The sequence below is a fragment of the Lepidochelys kempii genome, chromosome 19 (assembly GCF_965140285.1).
Source record: "Lepidochelys kempii isolate rLepKem1 chromosome 19, rLepKem1.hap1, whole genome shotgun sequence".
NCBI lineage: Eukaryota > Metazoa > Chordata > Testudines > Cheloniidae > Lepidochelys > Lepidochelys kempii.
The window spans coordinates 3625658-3644939 of record NC_136398.1 but is presented as its reverse complement, the minus strand read 5'-3'; the positions used below and the strand labels follow the sequence as shown (position 1 = coordinate 3644939).

General features: G+C 44.0%; 1 protein-coding gene across 5 annotated transcripts in view; it reads left to right on the top strand.

The window, feature by feature from the left end:
- The window catches only part of TFAP2E (transcription factor AP-2 epsilon), a 50766-nt gene extending 37901 nt beyond the window's left edge, over positions 1 to 12865 (top strand). For 2 of the 5 annotated variants that reach the window (XM_073317757.2, XM_073317759.2), the window contains exons 4-8: positions 1940 to 2038; positions 3599 to 3827; positions 5052 to 5170; positions 10196 to 10337; positions 11251 to 12865. In XM_073317757.2, the coding sequence (XP_073173858.1) occupies positions 1940 to 2038; positions 3599 to 3827; positions 5052 to 5170; positions 10196 to 10337; positions 11251 to 11539 (878 nt within the window). In that variant the 3' untranslated portion in view covers positions 11540 to 12865. Of the gene's footprint in view, positions 1 to 1939; positions 2039 to 3598; positions 3828 to 5051; positions 5171 to 7519; positions 10338 to 11250 lie in introns of those variants that run through there. The other 3 variants (XM_073317760.2, XM_073317761.2, XM_073317763.1) reach the window with 2 other exon arrangements.
- Positions 12866 to 19282: the final 6417 nt, after the last annotated feature.

Genomic DNA, 19282 nt, shown 5'->3' with positions numbered 1-19282 from the left:
ATGGGAAGGCAATACCCGCAGTGTTCCAAGGTGGATCAAACCCCAGACAGGACATCTCAGGTGGTCTAAACCAAGCAGACTTTAAAGGAGAAAGCCCAGTACAATGCAGCCTGCTTAATTTGTATATCAGAGCCTTAAGGCTGGAGGCAAACACCCCTGAACACTGGGAATGTTCCGATTTAGATTTGTATCCAAACCGTACAACACAGTGCCGCCTCTGCTTAGCACACAGAGTAGCAGAACGCTTCCTGGGGAGAACCATCCAATGGCCCGAAGCCCAGCTAGTTTGCCTTGAAAACCTTGTCCCCGTAATGTAATTTTAAATCTTGCTACAGTGGTTCCTCCTGCTGCACTGGGGCCCAGGTCTAAATCTCAGAAATGTTCTTTGCTTAGTGCAACGCAGCACTTCCCAGATGGTCAGTCATCTGGAAGCACCAACATGGTTTGGAAAGTGAGATTCTGCTTGCATCGGAAACAAAGCAAACCCAGAGCTAGTGCAGGCAGGGCTTCGTGTTGCCTGCTGAGTACTGGGCAAACCTCTGATAGTCTTGTGCTTCCTTCTTGTCTGCAGGCTGACTGGTGTTCCGATCACCTGAGTCTTGAGGCAACAGGAAAGCAGCTTTCTGCAGATCAGGGGGACATTTTGGTTTGCTCATGACAAGAGCCAATTTTGGTTCCAAAAAGGCCAAGGAAACCAAACTCCCAGTCTCTGATGGTAGTTTTGTCTCTCATCTGCAGCAGGTTTATTGGTAAAAAAGCTGGAGATCGGACCAGGCAAACAGAAAGCGACACCAAAACAAAAATATTTCATGTAGTTATGTTTGATTGTCTGATTGGATTAAGGAAGCCTGGTCTAGTGGATAGGGTAGTGATCTTGGAGTCTATTCCCAGCACTAGCAATGGCCTATTCTGTAACCTTGGACAAGTTACTTCCCCTCTCTTTGCCTCTGTTTCCCCTTCCACCTTTTTGTCTGTCTTGTCTATTTAGAGTGCAAACACTTTGGGACGGGACTCTCTCCTTCTGTGTATGTACAGCACCTAGCAAAATGGGGCCCTGGTCTCAGTTGGGGTTTCTAAGCACTACTGAAATACAGATCATTATTCAAATTAATTGTCTGCTATGGGTTCTCCTTGTCACAGCACCTATAACATTCAGAAAGTCATTGCATGTAACAGAGACTGCCTAACTGGTTCTGGACTGTGGCTCTGGGAGTGGCAGGGACTAGCTTAGTCTTCTCTAGGTGGATTGGTTTTCTGCAGTGTGCATATTCCTAAAAAAAAGTCAGCACGTTTTAAAACTGTCATAGTGACACACCATGTGTCAATGCCTCATCATGTTCTGTTCATCCGCCCGTCACCGTGCTGCCATGGACCGTAGTGCCTGGCCTTGCTGCCCTGCACTCTGTCACGGCATGGAATGCCTCCCAAACACATGTCTGCATTTTACCTTTTTGCTCTGCAAGGTGAGCTTTCCAATAGCTTCCAGCATTATACCGCACCAAGTCCAAGATTCGCTTTCTCATCCAGGACCAGGGGAAAACAAATGCTGTGACATGTGGATGAGTCGCGTTGCATGGTTGTACCGTCCTGCATGGATATGTAGCCAGACACACAGATACGTAGGTGCCCAGTGGTGCACGGAAGCATGAATACACATTGATGCATGAATCCACAGGGATGAAGTATGAACCTACAAGTAATGCACAACTCTTCACTGACACATGAATGCATGGAAACACGTGGACACACTGTGATGCACAAAACACATGAAACCACAAGACATACACAGCTCTCCAGGGATGCATGGGGCTGCATGGATGCATGTTGATTCATGTCTCAATGAAGTCCAAAAACTTAGAAATGCATGGACCTGCAGTGAGACACATCTTTGCAGTGATACGTGGACATTTTTAAAACATGCTCTGGCTTTTTATTTTAGGAATGTGCCAAGGGATAAATATTAACCATCCGGGGAATGTGAAAGAAAGCCCTGACGTCGCTGCTGTCTGGAAGCAGCTCTGCTTTCCTAGCCCATACGGTGATGTTCTTGAATCTTTTAGCCTCTGTTCTTCCCTTAGAACCTCTCCATCAGCCACAATCCCAAGTGTCACAACTGTCAGAACTTTACCCTTTGCTAGTCAGTTCCGAAGGGAAACCCATGCAACCTGTCCTTCAGTCCCCCGACGTTGTCAGAGTTTCACACTGAGAGGGAACTTAATAGACCATAGCTTATTTCCATTAATCTTTTAGCCCTAAAACATTAGCCATTTTTATGTAACATGTGCTGCTCTTTTATTGCCATGCTAACAAGTTGTTGAGCTGTATTTACAATATGCTGATTGTAAGGCCCCCTTAATGGGCTCAGTATACTTGCCCTTTCCGATTAAATTTCAGGTTTGCTGTTTCATTTTGGGCATGTGTATTTCCTTTATAAAACCTGGATCTCTCCCTGTTATTTGTTGCTCTAAGTATTAGGCATGTGTACTGTTTGAATGTACATCATGGAGTGACCATTACTCAGTAACCACAAAGAATGCCAGGGTTTAAACAATCTGGAGTGATTGCATTTGCAGTTAGCTATGGCGTCTTTGAAAACCGTGGATTCAGAGTTAAATTGGGTATTAATTTCAAAATATAAAACCCAAAGTCACTTGGCACAAGCCTCTGCCATGGCTCTAATCAAGAAACCTTTATTGTGTCTAAAGAGGTTTCTTACTGAAGTGATGTCTGGGGAAAATAGGCCAGTTTCACTCTCGGTGTAAGGCCATGGGCTCTGTGTGAGCTTGCTGTTCACCATCATCCGTCTGCCTTTCTGCTTTTAATTGGCATTTTCCCCATTAAGTATAAGGCAGTTTGTTCTGGGTTGTTTGGTGAACTGATCTTTTCAGTTAACTTTAGACCAGGGTGACCCAAGTGTGGGGTTCCCGCTTGCTGTGTGCCTGATCCAAAGCCAGATGAAGTCAATATGAGCCTTCCCATGTCCACACACATCTCCCTTAGCTCCCCTGGGGTTTGCTGAGTCTCAGATAACGGAGGCGCTAGGAACAGAGTCCAGGTCTGTTGTTCCTCCCTAATGGTGCTGTGTGACCATGGGCCTCAATGAAAATCCCAAATCCAAAACCCCTCCAAAAATCAGCAGTGCTGGAAATCTTGAAACAGGATCCAGATCTGAGTTTTGCAAATGGCCCCTTTCTCTATGACAGGCCAAACCAAAATCTTGGATCCTAAGCACCCCTAAGACAGACAGGGGAAGGCGGGATTGGGGATCTGGTCAAAATTATGCACCTGGTCCTTTCCTAGAGGCCAAACAAGAACCCCGGGTCCTAGCACCCCTGAATTTGGAGGGATAAGTTACGGATCTGCATTTTGCCTGGTTTTCAAACCCACCCCTCAGGCAGTTTCTCTTTCTCCATTAAGAAACATACAAGACCAAGGAAAACACCTTGGTCATGTCTGTTTACTTCTTACGACGGAAATGCCTGTACATTGAGCTCCTGGAATGCTGCCAGAGTGGCCCCAAGCATCACCAAGTTTCTGTTTCCTCTGCTTTAGATCCTTTCCAGTGACATTCTTTCTCTCTTGCTGCTTTTCCTTCCAGTGCCCATCCCCTCAAAGGCAAACGGCACCACCATCTCTGCCCTATCGATGAACAAAGACAGTTTGATTGGAGGGGTGACAAATCCCAACGAGGTCTTCTGCTCCGTGCCTGGCCGGCTCTCCCTTCTCAGTTCCACCTCTAAGTACAAAGTGACTGTCGGGGAGGTGCAGAGAAGGCTCTCCCCACCAGAGTGTCTCAATGCCTCTCTTCTCGGGGGAGTCCTAAGGAGGTAAGTACCACACCTTACTTATCTTCCTCTGATTTGGTCTCTCCTCTGCTTCCTTCAGGTCAAAGTGTCTGAGCTATTTCCAGTGATGAACCCTTGCCGGTCATTTTTAATTATTTGCATTGCAGTAGAGCCTAGGAGCCTCAGTCAAACACAGAACAAAAAGATAAACCCTGCCCCAAAGAGCTTACAGTCTAGGGAATGCCCTTGAGACTGTCCCACTGACTTCAGATGGCATCTGCGGGTCCTTCCGATTTGGTATGATGTACAGGTCTGGTTACAATTTCAAACCCCGAGATCTGAATCTGGGAAAGTTCACATTCTGATCCAAATTGTGCAGCTGCCCCCTAGGTCTATAAAAGGCCAAGCCAAAGCCCTATCCCAAACACCTTGCCAAACTTCAGGGGTGTTCAATATCTGAACCCAAGTACGAATTTTGCAGCTTGTGCCCTAGTTCTGGGATCCATTGCAAGTGCTTTGTTCAGCTCTACCACGTGGTTATTCTTATATCTTGTCATCGGATAGAGAAGTCCCAGTCCAGGGCTCTTTTTATCTCAGAACAGCAAAGGCTGCAGAGTTGTTGAATTAAATTATTCCAGTAACAGGCCACATGTTTTGCTGCTGCTTTGGGGGATAGTCAATTTTATTGCCTTTTGCGGAGATGCAGCCCCAAACCTGCAATGAGCTCACTGGTTGGCTGTTGCTGTTGTCACTCCAGTAAGACCCACCTTTTGGAACAATATTAAAGCCCAGCAGGTCTCTGTGCACTTCTGGGCACATGGGTATTTTTGAAATACAGCGCATCACCTTGCAAGTTCCTACAAGTTTGCAGCCCAAATGCTTCTTTGTTAATGAATCTGTGAGTCTCCTGCACAAACTTAGATGAGCTGCTGTTTGTTGGAACAAAGGCATCACAGAGGATTGCTATTGTTGAGAATTTGAAACAATAAAACTAGTGATTGGATGAAGGTTCTTTTTAGTCTCATATCTGTTTCATTCTCTCCAGGGCTATAAAAGAATCCAGGACTACTGTGTCATTTGGAATATAGAAACTGATTTTAACAAACTTTATATTCTGTTATCAGTAGTTCTTACAATTGAGATTCATGAAGCTTATTGTATATTTTATGCCAGATCAAGAGACTACTCAGTTACAATAGCAATTTGTGTGTTGCTTTTTCTTTCCTTTCAACTAAAATCTTTTCCCTCCTTGTTTCCCTCTTGCAGGGCAAAATCAAAAAATGGTGGAAGGTGTTTAAGGGAAAGATTAGAGAAAATAGGCTTAAATCTACCTGCAGGAAGGCGTAAAGCTGCCAATGTCACTTTGCTGACGTCGTTGGTGGAAGGTAAGAGTTGTTCTGTGGTTTAACATCAGACTGGGGTGCCCAACCTTTGCCCATTCTAAGTCCTCCATTTGCAATTTGACAGAAGGCCTAAAACAGAACAGATTATGCAGCAGCCATCATTAAGCCAAAGTGGGGTCTGCATGTAATTCTCCATCTTGACCCAAGCACATCTTCTGAACTAACAGATTTCTGCTGGGCTAACAAGAGCACAGTCTGGAGAAAGCACTCACAATCGGAACGAGGTAGGACTCTGCAGACCTGTCAGGGCAAATGTTGCAGCGCTTACACATGGCAACCAATGCTTTTGGGGTCCTTTAGAACATCACGGGATCTAGAATTTAGAACCACTGAAATCTGAAACCCAACCTGTGTTGCTTAGCTATGACTGGTTCACATAAGTCAAATGTTATTCTTTCTGCTCCCTCATTGTATGAGCTTAACTCTTCAAATCAAATTTTCAGCACTAGTTTGAAATGTGCTATAAATGACTATTGGAGCTTAAAATTCACTTTTGTGAATTACTACAAGTAAAACTCAGTTGCATGAAGATTCACAGAAAGCAAACACAAAAGGAGCAGGAACGCGGCCAAAGCAAACTCATTAAGAAATTATCACGAATATTCACCAACCTATTCACAAATATGCACTCACTTCTATTGCAAAGTTACTGCACTACTGAAAATGTTGTGTCCTTGGCCCAAACAGACCTGTTTGTTGGGACTCAGACTTGTGTAGATCTCCACATGTTCCCTTGACTTGCCTTTGAAATAGGTCAAATGCATTTCCAAGCCTAGCTGCCCCTATTTCTGGATTCATGATACACTAGTGCTCCGCACACTCCTTAAAAATATGCTTGAGGTTGGCTCAATGGCTCTGCTGTGTGAGACAGCAGGGTTCAATTCCCAAAAGAGAACAGTGAGGGAACCACAGCCTTCTAGGGTGTGTAGAGGGAGACAGTCTGTAGTGGCTGATCTGTGAGTATGGTGGGTGCTGAGTGAGGCTACGGGAAATATGCTATGTAGGGCCTCCATAGTCAACATATAACTTGCCCTTTAAACATGAAGTCCCCTTGCTTAAAGCTGCACGTTTAGTAGTTCTCCTCCCAGCCTTCACACTATGGAAATGATGATGTTGCTACCGCATCTATGGACCAAAGGACACAGGAAGGAGACAAATGAAATGGTAGCTCCAACTCCCTTCCAGCTTTGGAATCCATTGTATTTGCGCCCAGCGTGTTGGAGGCAGCTGCCTGCAGTTTTTGAATAGAAAATTGTCTCCATTGTTGCCAGCAAATTAAATGACCCGCTTCATTAGGTGGAGGTTGTTACCAAGGGCAGTCGGTGCGCGCTGAGTGACAGGCTGATTTCCATTCAAAGAAAAGAACGAAAAGAACGAAAGAAAGGAAGAAATATACATTTTGATTTCACGAGGCTGCTGGCTTTTTGGTTACTGCTTAACGGCTCATAGTAAATAAAAGAGTGGGGCCATGTGTGCTTGATGGATCTGATTTCCTCTTGCAACTCAGCGTTCTGGTATTGGAAGATGGTTCACCCAGGGGAAGGTGCTAATGCTTTGCCATTTTTCAGCAGATAGAAACTAGGTTGCCCTGCTATGCCCCAGGCCCCTTTTTTCTTGGACATTTGCCGTCTTATTTTAATCTGTTTGCTCCCCTCTGCCTCTTCAACCTCTGTACTTTTTATTTATTCATTTTTTTATTTATTACTGGGTGTTTCTGAGCATTAATTATATTTTTATATCGATGCAGAGCTGTTCATAACTATAGATGGAGGGTTGATGTCATTTATTTGTGCATAAGCTTTCGTGAGCTACAGCTCACTTCATTGGATGCATACTGTGGAAAGTGCAGAAGATCTTTTTATACACACAAAGCATGAAAAAATGGGTGTTTACCACTGCAAAAGTTTACCACTGCAAAAGGGGGGAGAAAAAACCTTTTGCAGTGGTAAACACCCATTTTTTCATGCTTTGTGTGTATAAAAAGATCTTCTACACTTTCCACAGTATGCATCCGATGAAGTGAGCTGTAGCTCACGAAAGCTTATGCTCAGATAAATTGGTTAGTCTCTAAGGTGCCACAAGTACTCCTTTTCTTTTTATAGATGTAGGGAGAATTGGTGGCCGTGGGTAAATGAGACAGGGGAATAAAAATCATCACCTAAAATAGCAAAAGAAGAACATTAGACACATAAGGCTGTACTCGAGGGATGTGCTTAATGGACAGTTTGCTTGCTTCCAGAGCTTTGCTTCAAGTAGAACTCACACGCTGTTTCTCCTGTGCTAAGGTTCAGCCAGTTTGGAGTCTAAGATTTGTCTCTTTTGATTCTCAAGTGCCAATCTCATCATCTTATAAAGAGGAAGCATGGCATGCTAGAACCAGGGGGAAGGGAAGAGCAGAAGCCATCCTGATGTCCTCCATGAATGTACTATGCAAAACTCAAGGACAGTATTTAGCACTTAGATACTGCAATGCTAGACATGTTAGAAATATTTAAGAGAGCCACATGGGCAAATCAGTAGAAATAGAAATGTGTGTTTGGAATTTTTCATGGGATTTTCGGCCGTCTGCTCTCTGGCATTTTGGGTGCAGGCTTCACTGGAGTTACACCAGGGATGAAGTTGGCCTTAATTCTACACAAGATACCAGGTTACGTTCCAACTTTCAAAACACTCTCAAACACTCCAGAAAAGAGTTTGAAAAGAACGTGGCTAACGTAGGCATCTGGCCCGAAAACTTTACTGAGACTGCCCAGGCGCTGAAAGAAACACGTGGGATGAAATGTTGGCTGAATTAGGGCATTACCTGTGTAAAGTCACTTGACAACTCTCCTTCATGGCCATCTCTGCCATGTGCCCTCCTGCGCCACACTGGCCTGAAGGTGTCCCAATCTATTTCATTACAGCAGGTAAGGAAGCCCCTGCTCCACCAGGCCCTGATTCAGCAAAGCACTTTAAGAACATGTACTGACCCTCGGATCAAGCCCCTTTACAGTGTCTCAAGTTGGGCTCCCAAATCACTAGTCACCTTCAAAACACTTAGCTTTAGCCACTAGCACATGCTTCCACCAAGCACCAAGGACAGAGCCAAGAAGTCCCAACTTCCAGTGCTTTGCTTTAACCCCTCTGTTATAGCTTTGGTTCCACAGAAGTGACTGTATTTTCATGCATATTGTGCACACGCACATGCGCCCACACACACAAAATTGCCCCCACTCTGATCTTCTAGTATTTCATGATATAGTGATGGCTGAGGGAGCGAGGAGGGAAAGGAAATTGAGACGCTTCAGATGGGGAAGCGCAAACACTCTGCCCAAACGAGGCTTCACGCACCATTCTCAGAGCTGGGGTGGCAGCGATGGGAACTAGGTTAATGCTATTAGGATGGATGGCCTAATACGTATGAACAGCGGGGGGCAAGTCAAATTAGCTCTGTCTGCCTAACCGGGGGTTTGGGCATGATCAATTGCCATCAGCTCTGATTATTTCCATGGGGATGCCTGAAGATGGATCAATTTCATCAATGAGAGGGCAGTTCCATGGAATGATGGATACCTAGGCTGAGCACTCTCCCCTTAGGCCTTTCTGTTCAGTGAGGAAGGATACAAACAAGAACCTATCTTCCTTCTATTCCTCCTGTGCTTCCCCCCTTCCCCTGTTCTTGAGTAATCACAATATTAGGGTGTCCCCTCCCCCCCAAAAAAGGAGTCAGTCCCCTTTGATAGTCCGGGTTTGTGGTAAGGCAGCATGGTTGCCTAACACAATGGGATCATACTCTGATTCTGAAATAGGAGGGCCAGTATGAAAAGATAGAAGGAGAAAACCGGTGCGAGAAAGAGAGAGATGATGCGGGAGGTGGGAGGGACAGAGTTGTCTCTGTTATGCTTCCTCCTGTAAGAACACAGCACAATGGGCCAAATTCCACCCAGATGTAACTTCAGCCACATTGACTTTGGTGTGTTACTTTATCAGCCAGCAAAGGAGAGAGGGAGGGATTTTGTTCTTAGAGCCGGTGACTGTTAATCAGGACTCCTGGGGCATGATTCTCCCACAGCAGGGCACAAGAAACTCCCATTGCTTTCGGTGGGAGCTTGACATAGTGCAGCACCTCCAGAAGGGCCCCCCTGTGGCAGGTGCAACACAACAGGCCTGTCTGCCTCAGTTTCCCTCCAAAGCATCTTCCCAAGTATAAATATAGCCCTTGTGCATTCCATTTATTACAGAAGTCCCATGCATGTAAATTTTAACAAAGTGCCACAACCTTTGTCTAGAACTTCCCTAGCATAATCCAAAACAGTATGCACAGCATACCGTCCTAGGATCCCTCCTCATGCTCCAGCTATCCAGCCCAGTCCTCTCCTGTCCTTGTACCAAGGCAGCCAGCCCAGCCCTTCCACATCCAGAGAACAGCTCCACTCTTCCCAGCAGGAACCCCACAGCCTCTCTGCTGGGAGATCATAGAATCATAGAATATCAGGGTTGGAAGGAACCTCAGGAGGTCATCTAGTCCAACCCCCTGCTCAAAGCAGGACCAATCCCCAATTTTTGCCCCAGATCCCTAAATGGACCCCTCAAGGACTGAACTCACAACCCTGGGTTTAGCAGGCCATTGCTCAAACCACGGAGCTATCCCTCCCCCCATCCCTTTACCAGGGGAGCATCCCTCACTCCCCTCCCTGCCTCTGATCCTCTCTGGTTCTTTATAGCCCCCACTGGCGCCCTGCCCTCTTAATTGGCCAAATGGGAGCACTTGTCTTTGCACAGGAGAGCTGGACCTACTTCTTCACAGGGGCTAGCCACCCTGTGACGCAGCTAGTCCCAGAATGCTAGAGCCAATCCTGGAGAGTCCAGAGTTTTTCTCCCCTTGGCTAGAGATCTGAGGAAAAGGGCATCCAGCCCCAACAGAAATGAGCAAGGCATCCCAATAAGATATGTGGAGACTTCTGCACAAAATGCTCCCTCGTTGTTACACAAGTACAGACCCAGCTCATTAATTTGTCCTTCTTCTAGGCGAAGCGGTTCACCTCGCCCGGGATTTTGGATACGTGTGTGAAACAGAGTTCCCAGCGAAGGCAGCAGCGGAATACCTGTGCCGTCAGCACTCCGATCCCAGCGAACTCCACACCCGGAAAAACATGCTCCTGGCTACCAAGTGAGTATGCATCCCCAGCAGCATCGAGGCCCCCTTGTGCTAGGCACTGTACATACATATCACGGAAAGACAGTCCTTGCCCCAAGGAGGACACACTCACGGTAATGGGCTGCACACACTCATATCCAACGGATACACAACACAGAAAAATGCATCATTCACTCACATTGGAAGGACGAACATGAACATTCAAAGGACATGCTCATTGACACTGCACGCATTTGGCTTATGTTTGCCTTTTATGACATCTCCCCTGGGGATAACGCATCACTTCACCAAACACTTTCCTCTTATTTTTTGTTGTTGGATTGTTTTAAGCTAACTGTTTTCAAATGGTGTTCTGCTCCAAACAGTGACTCATTAAAATAGCTTCATGGGGTTCCTTGCTTTTTGGGCCTCAGAGACTTTCAGATCATTTCACTTAGTTTACAAGTAAAAGGATTTTATTTAACTGCCAGTCCTGCAAACTCATCCTGGGACCTGAACTTCAAGCCAGGTTCTTTCCTTCTTGGACATCATCACCAATCATAAAGATTCTGCAAGCTAAATCATGCCCTAAGTAATACCTGTGCAACCCCATTGCCTTCAAATCATGCCCTCAGTGACACCTGTGCAAACATGATTCTTACTGGGGCTTCATAATGATGCACAGGGAATTGAATCGGAGACCCATTAAACTCATCTCGTCCAGGCTAGCAAACAGCTAGCCAATGGAAATGACCTTCAATCCCTACCAGCTCAGGGCTGAATTCAGACCAGTGTCCTGGAAGGGAAACACTTGGAGTCTCTTGGCTCAGTCAGTCTCCCCAGTGATAACAGATTAAATGAATTACAGAAACAGAGCACAAACAGAAACTTAAGACCATAGGTTTCCAGCCTCTTTAAAAACGTAATGGCTTCCTTTCTCTTGTAGGCAAATTTGTAAAGAGTTTGCAGACTTGATGGCCCAGGATCGTTCTCCGCTTGGGAACAGCCGCCCGTCTCTCATCTTAGAGCCAGGTGTCCAAAGCTGCTTGACTCACTTCAGCTTGATAACCCACGGCTTCGGGGGTCCAGCTATCTGTGCAGCACTCACAGCCTTCCAGAACTACCTGGTGGAGTCCCTCAAGGGTTTGGATAAAATGTTCATGAACAGCACAGGGAATGGGCATGCAGCTGGAGACTCTAAAGCATCAGAGAAAGAAGTGAAACATCGGAAATAACATGCTGTCTCCCTCCCCCTCCCCACTGGGGGGAGTTCTTCCCAGCTCATGATAGGAGGTCTGATCTTATTGGTGTTAGAAAAAAAATATGTTTTCCGAACTACGATGTTTGAACTTGAGACGCAACTCTTAAAGCAAACAAATAAACAAGAAGATTTAAAGAATTTAAGAAAAAAGAAGAAGAAGAAAAAGAAGAAAAGAACCTTAATGGACATCACTGAGATCAAGAGAATAAGACAGGTTGATGGCTTTTGTTTATTTTAATGGTGGATGCAGGAAGCCAAGTCATGTGCAATTTTATTTTGTTTTGTTTTTTAACCCACAACAAAATACTGAAGTGCCCCAGGAGTCTGTTCAAACTGAAACACCGAAAAATCACCAGAGAGGAAAGGCCTCAGCCACTCAAGATGCTTTTGAAACTGAGGCAGAAGTAAGTCAGGTGGGATTTTTTTGCATTGCAGGCAGATCTGGATGTATAACCTGCCTTCAACAGGCAGACAGGGAATCTTCCAATGATGCCACCTACACAATCGTCCTATGCCCAAGACAAGAGGAAAATCACCAGCGTTGCTGCCTTGATTTTCAAGCGGTTTTAAGACTTTGTTTACAGTTTGCAACAAACTGACACTCACTACAGATTTTCTCCAGGGCCTATGGAACCCTGAACCATGTCAGGAGAACAGTCTTACACTCAGACTTCTTTCCAAGATGGGAATTGATCAACGAGAACCTTCTGGAATGTTACATGCAAGCCAATGGGGTCAAGCAGGTTAAGTTACACCTGGGACTAAATAAAACTCCACAATCTACAAATAACAGCACACAGGTTTCTAAAATTAATAATAATAATAATAATAATTAATAAAGCACAAGGAGCAGAACTTGAACCAGGCCAAATTGAACTGAACTGTTCTAAATCTGTACATATTTATTTATGTGTAATTAAATCTGAAAGTTTTAAAATGTCCAGTGCAAGTTATTTATATCTAATTGAGTTGGGATTTTTTTTTTTTTGAAAGAGGAAAGTCTTTGGATTTTCTGCCATTAGAAATGGGAATGAAGTTTTGGAGTCACAGGCCTGTAGCATGGACAACAGGCTGTGATGATAATGGCTATCGAAGTTCCGCAGGGTTTTGTACTTGCTGTTGTTTCTCTGAGAGCTGCAATCGATGTACAACACACCACAGTGTCATTCTCATTATCTTAATAAACCTCTTTTTATTTGAAGAAAACACCTTCATGTTCTCTGGGACACTTGGTTTCTTCTGTTTCTGTGGCTGCCAGAAGGAAAAGTTCTATAAATCCAAGGGAGGGGAAGTCCCCTTTTGTTTTGTTTGTGTAGCTGACGTTTGACTGAAATAAACTATGGATTAATAGAAATGAGCTGAGAGTTACTGGAGCTAGGATTCGCGCCCTGATCCTGCAAACAGCTGTACTTTGGGCAGGCCCCCTGCAAGAGCACAGAGCCAGTGGCAGGATTGAAGTCTTTGATTTTACTGAAGACAATACAGCAGAGATGGGTTTACAAAATGAGGATCTGGATCCCCACAAAGTTCTGGGGTGTTTGGATCCATGTTTTGGATTCAGGAGACAAAGACCATTGTGAAATTCAGACTGGAATTGGGGTTCAGATTTTACACACACACTTGCCAAGTTCTAGGGTGTTCAGATCTGGAGTTTTGGCTCAGGTGTCTTGGTTCGGGCCTTTGTCTGCTTTATAGATATAGTTTTCCCTTAGGAATATAGCAGAGGCTGATGGAAAGTGTAGAGAAACCCTCAAATGATCGCAACATAAACATCCTTAAAAGGGAGACGTTTGGCAATTTAAAAGGAAACGTGAATTTTTTTATATTGAAATCCTCTAGGGATGGGCCCAAACTGGAGCCATTTTTCCAAATCATCATCCCTCCAAAACGTTCAGCATTCACATCAAATGGAAACTGGTGGAGAAACAGCACTGAGTTTGTAGTTTGCAAAACTAATCCCTAAACGACAATGCTCTGCAAAACCAAAAGAGTCCTGACTTTGCTACATTGGTGGCATCATCTTGCCCACATTAAGAGAGAGACTTCAGAACAGGGAATATACAAGAACTGGTTGGGGATATGGGAGGCATATCTGCTCCATGGCATCAGAACAATATGACATGGATGCTGATATATAATTATAATCTATAAACATGCAAAGGTGAGTATAGGGGGATTGAGAAGTCATTTCATAGTCATAGTCATACAGATGTTGCTTGCGTGAATAGGCCACTCTGCATATACCAACTAATTCTGGTGAGTGTTCTTGAAATGCAACAGAGAGAGACATGAGACAGCATGAACATCAGGTTATAACGTACAGTAATTATTCAATTTGTCAAGGAGAAAAACTACCTCCTCTACTGTTTTCCCCTTTGGGCTGCTGCTAAGTCCCTTGAAAGTTTCATGAGCCAAAGCCTAGCTCCCTAATGTCTCGGCTGGGAACTGCTTCTTTGTAAAGTGTGTGGGAGGTTGTGGGCTCTGCCCCAGACTTCCTGGCTGCTTTTGCATAAATCACATAAAGTCTGGTTGTCAGAAGCACCCAGACCTACATTTTCAAAAGGGACTAGTGATTTTGGGTGCCCAGCTTGATACCTAAAAAGAGCCTAGTTTATAGAAGGCAGGTGTAGGCACAGTCTTCACATACGGCTCCTAAGATGGCCTCAAGTTGGGCACACAGAAATGGAGGCACCTAAAATCAGTAACCACTTGTGAAAAGTCAGGCCTGAGTCCCGCAACTGCAGCAGAAATCAATGGGAGAGGCAGGCGCTCAACGCCTCTGAAAAATCTGATTTCTAATATTGCTGTGCTTTAGTGGCACAGCAGGAACCTGGGTGTAATAATACCTCTCAGCCTCTTCGGGGGTGAAGATAAGCCCATAAATACTTGGTGATGGGGCCATATAAATATCTAGATATACAGAAAATACTGTTTTAACTCATTGATCTCCACAGAACAGAGAAAGATTAGTCACATGCCTCTCCCTTATGCTATTAAACCTTAAACAAAAATCAAGGTATTCACCCCAAAACATGTGACAGTTAGGTGCTTATTGTTGGCTTCTCTCTTTCTGCTTCACACCATCTGCATGTCTTTCCCAGGCAAGTGCAGCAAATCAGAGCAATCCAAAAGATCAGTGTTGGCCAGGAGGGTGCTTTTTATTCAGTATCTCATTAGTGCTAGAATTCACCTGCCAGGACCCCTGTCCTGTAGGGACCCCCAGTTATTTTCTCCACCTTCCCATCCTCAGAAGCCATGAGGGTCCTTTCCACAATCCAGGACCTCCCCTTGTATAAATTCCCACACTGACTACATATATCATCGTGGGGAAATATGTGACATTACTGTTGGCAAAGTATATTTCAAAACAGATTGTCTCATGATTTCTACCCGTTATGGGACACTGGAATTTCAATCTAAAATGTTGTTTGAATTAATTTTGTACAAACAACAAATCTAGAGAAACCACAAGACAGTCCCTGACATGAAACGCAAAAGTGACCTGTAGACTAAGACTCTAAGTTCCCTAATACTGAGATATCTCACGGGTTAACTATGGTTAACACTGAACTGCAACTCTGTATTTTATCATTAACATAAAGAAGAGGCTGTAGTTATGTGCTGCTATTCTGCATGCCTTTGAACAGAATGAATAATTCACCTTAATAGGATACCTTAAAAATGACAGGATGGTAATCTCTCTCTGTAGTACACCAACACAATAAATAGACTTTTGCAAGTTGCTGACTTGTGTCTGGTGCGTCCTTTCATTTATGACAGAGTCTTTGAAGTTCCAATGTAACAGATAGAGCATAAAGGAGTCAGACAATCAATAATCAATGGGAGTGTTTCTGTTGACTTTAATGGGATTTGAATCAGATGAGGGGGAGGGGAAGGGAATCCATGTAGTGAAATTGCAGGACCAAAATCTCCTTCCAGTGGTAACAAAATAATCAAATATAACCAATATGCTCAGGGGAAAAGTAAGTGGAGGAAGTAGCCTAGACAGCATAATGTCCTAGACAGAGTCCCACCCCAATTTTATTTGTTCCTGACCCAGATTTTCGGAGAACCAAACTTGAAGAATTCATCCTTTACTACACAGGATCAGAACTCTTTGCGGGAGTTTAGTTAGATTTAATAGATTTTAAGGCCAGGATGGACCATTATGATCATCTAGTTTGACTTCCTATATAACACAAACATCATCACTTGGGCCACCAGGGACTCTTGGTGCTGTAACTGAGAATAATATCTTTAAACCAACCGTTAGACTTTATCCCTCACTATTAGGGCATCCCCCACATTTGAACCGACAGCCTCTAGCACAGAAAGAGCCAGTGAGCCACTTAGTGGTACACAGACATCCAACCAGAGTGGAGGTGTTCAATGAAGCTGATAGCTCCTTACCGTAAACTGAGCCTAAGCATATTTATTCTGATGCCTCCAGGATATGTTTCTGTTTGATCTTTTCTTGCAAGCAGGAGTTTGAAGACATATCCTGGAATATAGAAGTGTTCCCTTAAAAATGACGTTCAGTTTAGCAGCATAGGGCATAGCAGACATCATATAAAAAGGCCGGTTTGAATGCAGATAACTATCCACTCCCTTTTGATGGTAGGACTGAGGTCAGATGAGATCAAAGTATTGCTCCAAATCAAACACTGGAGTGTGCCAAGATGTGTTTTGATCTCATGTCCCTCTTACTAAAACCCTATAGGATGGATCTGTGTAGATGGGATTTTCTTGGGTATCTAGTCCTATTTTGTTAGCATACCGTCTACTGCACAGTCTGAAACTGACTTGGGAATCTTCAAGAGGCAAAGTTTTCTTGTCAAGACTCAGTGGTCTAGTGACCCATATTCTGCAAACTAATAGAATGGCTTCTCTCCCAATTTTTTCCCATGTCCAAAATTCCAGCTGCTGTGTGTGCTCCTGCTCATTATTCCATGCATATTAGATTAGACTTCAGCCAATTCTATTGCAGCACCTCCACTTAATTTAAAACTTCCCCTTCTCAAATTTATGCCTTAAAGGGTGAATCACCCCCACTGCTAATGGCTTGCCAATGGCCAAATTCCTCACCTAAGTCCCATGTTATGGACATCATTAAGGTTCAGTGACGCGTTATGCCTTCCGCTGGTTCTCTGCATAGGGGTGAATTTCAACCTAACTCAGGAAGAAGCATTTCTAAAAAGTTGCAGTGGACTTTCATCATGTTGAGAAGTAGTCAGCTTTAGTTTCTTTATGGGCTGCTTTGTGCCAAGTGTCTCAAGCAACTTTGATAAATGTCAATACAGCTATGCTGATTTACACCAGGGGAGAAAATGGCCCACCGTATCTTCATGTTTTCTTGACCAAAATGCAAAAATCATGCATGGATCTCCAAAGGGTCAGGAAGCAAAAGTTTCAACAAGATTCATTAATATTTTTAAATGGCTTTTGTAGGAGATTACACTCAGAGAAGACTGTCAGGTGAAAACTGATGGCTTCCAGTACTTAACTCTCTCTTGGGGGTGTCCAGATAAAATAGTCTTGGTTTATTTGAGGATGCTTTCTCTATTAGCTGGTGCTGGAGACTGAATCTGGGCTCTGAAAAATCCTGTTGTCCCATCTATCTCCATCCTCCAAGGCAAAGAAAATTCTGCAGCCAGAACTCAGCTCGCAACTTGATGATGGACAAGAAGGACCAGGATCCAGCTCACTCTCAAGTAGTCACGTGAATGTTTCCAGGGCTAGCAGTATGACTACTAGGCCAGTCTGAGCTAGAGGCACAGGGAGCAGATTCTGTACGTTGAATAAGAAAATGTCTATTATGGCCATATCAGCCCTTCATAATGCTTAGTGGTCGTGGTGTGGGAGCAGACTAGCCATGGTGTAACCCACACCCTGCTATCCCCTTTAAATACAAGTTTTATGTGAAGTATTCCACAAACACTTTTTTGAGATGCCTAGGACATTTCTGGCTGTACTTTCTTGTTTTCGCATGGTGGAAGGTGCCAGGTTGCTTAACAGGAAGAGCTGCCACTAGAAATCTTGGAGGCCTTATTAATTCTGAAAGCTAAGTGGAACTGCAAACAGAAGTCATTGCTGTATTTCCTGGGCAGATTATATCATCCTCAGATGACTTCTCTCTTTTTATTTATTTGGCTATGTTTGCATCTGAGCATGCAGAAAATATCTAATATAGATATATAAACCACACAAAAGGAGCATTTCCTCTTTGCATTTGAAATATGTTCAGCTAAGCTGTCAATATGGTCAATTTCTCTGCAGAGCAACTTATTTTTTAGTGATTATTTATTCATACTCCAGTAGTACCTAGAGGTCTCAGCTGAGATTGGGGCCCCATTGTGTTAGGTGCTGTACAAGTACACAATAAGAGATAGTCCTTCCCTGAAAACTTGTAGTCTAAATAGACAACACAAAGGAAGGATTATTATCCACATATTACAGCTGGAAGCACTAGTTCCTGTTAAGATAGAATGTTTCAATTCATTGCTGATCCCTAATCATCAAAGAAATATTTATGCTTTTAAACCGTCTAATTCTGATAATCTGTACATGGGCAAATGACGAGTCTGATGAGTTGGCTGACAGCAGAGGCTGTTTCAGGAGAATGAGTTATAGCCCTGTGTAACTGAACTTGGAACCTTTGTGTTCCAATAAAATACTTGCTAACAGATACTATTTATCCACAAGAAATATTTTAATTTAGGCTGATTTTCACCTTCACTGTCAGTATAAAACTCAAAACCCTGCTGTTGTGACAAATAACACTGTAGAGCAGAGATTCTCAAACTGTGATGCATGGATCACTAGTGAAACAGGCTTCAAGCAGGTGATAAATGGGTTGGTTTAAGAATAATATCAAAATAAGAATCTATTGTATTGACACTGGCTCAAATTATGAAGGTGATACACTCAGTCCTTCTGAGCTGCTGGTGTAGTATGCTAGGCCTTAAATATGAGAAATACTGCTATAGCTGATTCAAGTGGAAGGGATAGTTACACAGCTCATTTAATTTTCTTGGCTTTTTTTTGCATTTTGGACAATGAACACAGAATGGGCACTTTTATTTCCCAGTTCTGCTCAGTATCATTGTTTTGGTTCTCCCAGGGCTGCTGCTGTGATGGAGTTTCCAGCAGCAGAAGGGAATGTTTTAATTCAAGCCTACCCCTCCATCCAGGTTTCCATTTCATTCCCCTTCCACACCTCCCCAAAAAACATCCCCATAATGAACACAGACCTCACTGCTTCTTGCGAACTCTTCCATCATAGGTTGCCTTTAGCAGGACATAGGAATTGCCAGAGTAGATCAGACCAGCCATCCATCTAGCTCAGTAAACTCTCTCTGACCAGTGCTGCCAGAGTTTCTTAAGCCAGAAGCCCATCTGAGATTTACAGTACCCTCCCTGACTCCAGGGCAGCCTCTGGACAGTGTGGCTAGCCCCATTATGTTTGAGGCTCGAACCCTCTTATGAGAGCAGGGTGGGTAAGTTCCAAATCACAGAATGAGTAGCCAGCTTCCCCTGCAGGCAGGTAGGGTGGGGGTGGGGGGAGAGGAGGCATGGAAAGGGGAAAATGTCACAGAAATCACAATCCATCTGCTACCCCCACAGCAGGAATCCCATGTATATTACTCATGGTAGATCTTCTATAATGCATTGGGGATGAGAAAAAAAAAGAAAAGAAAATGTTTCCTGCACGGGCATG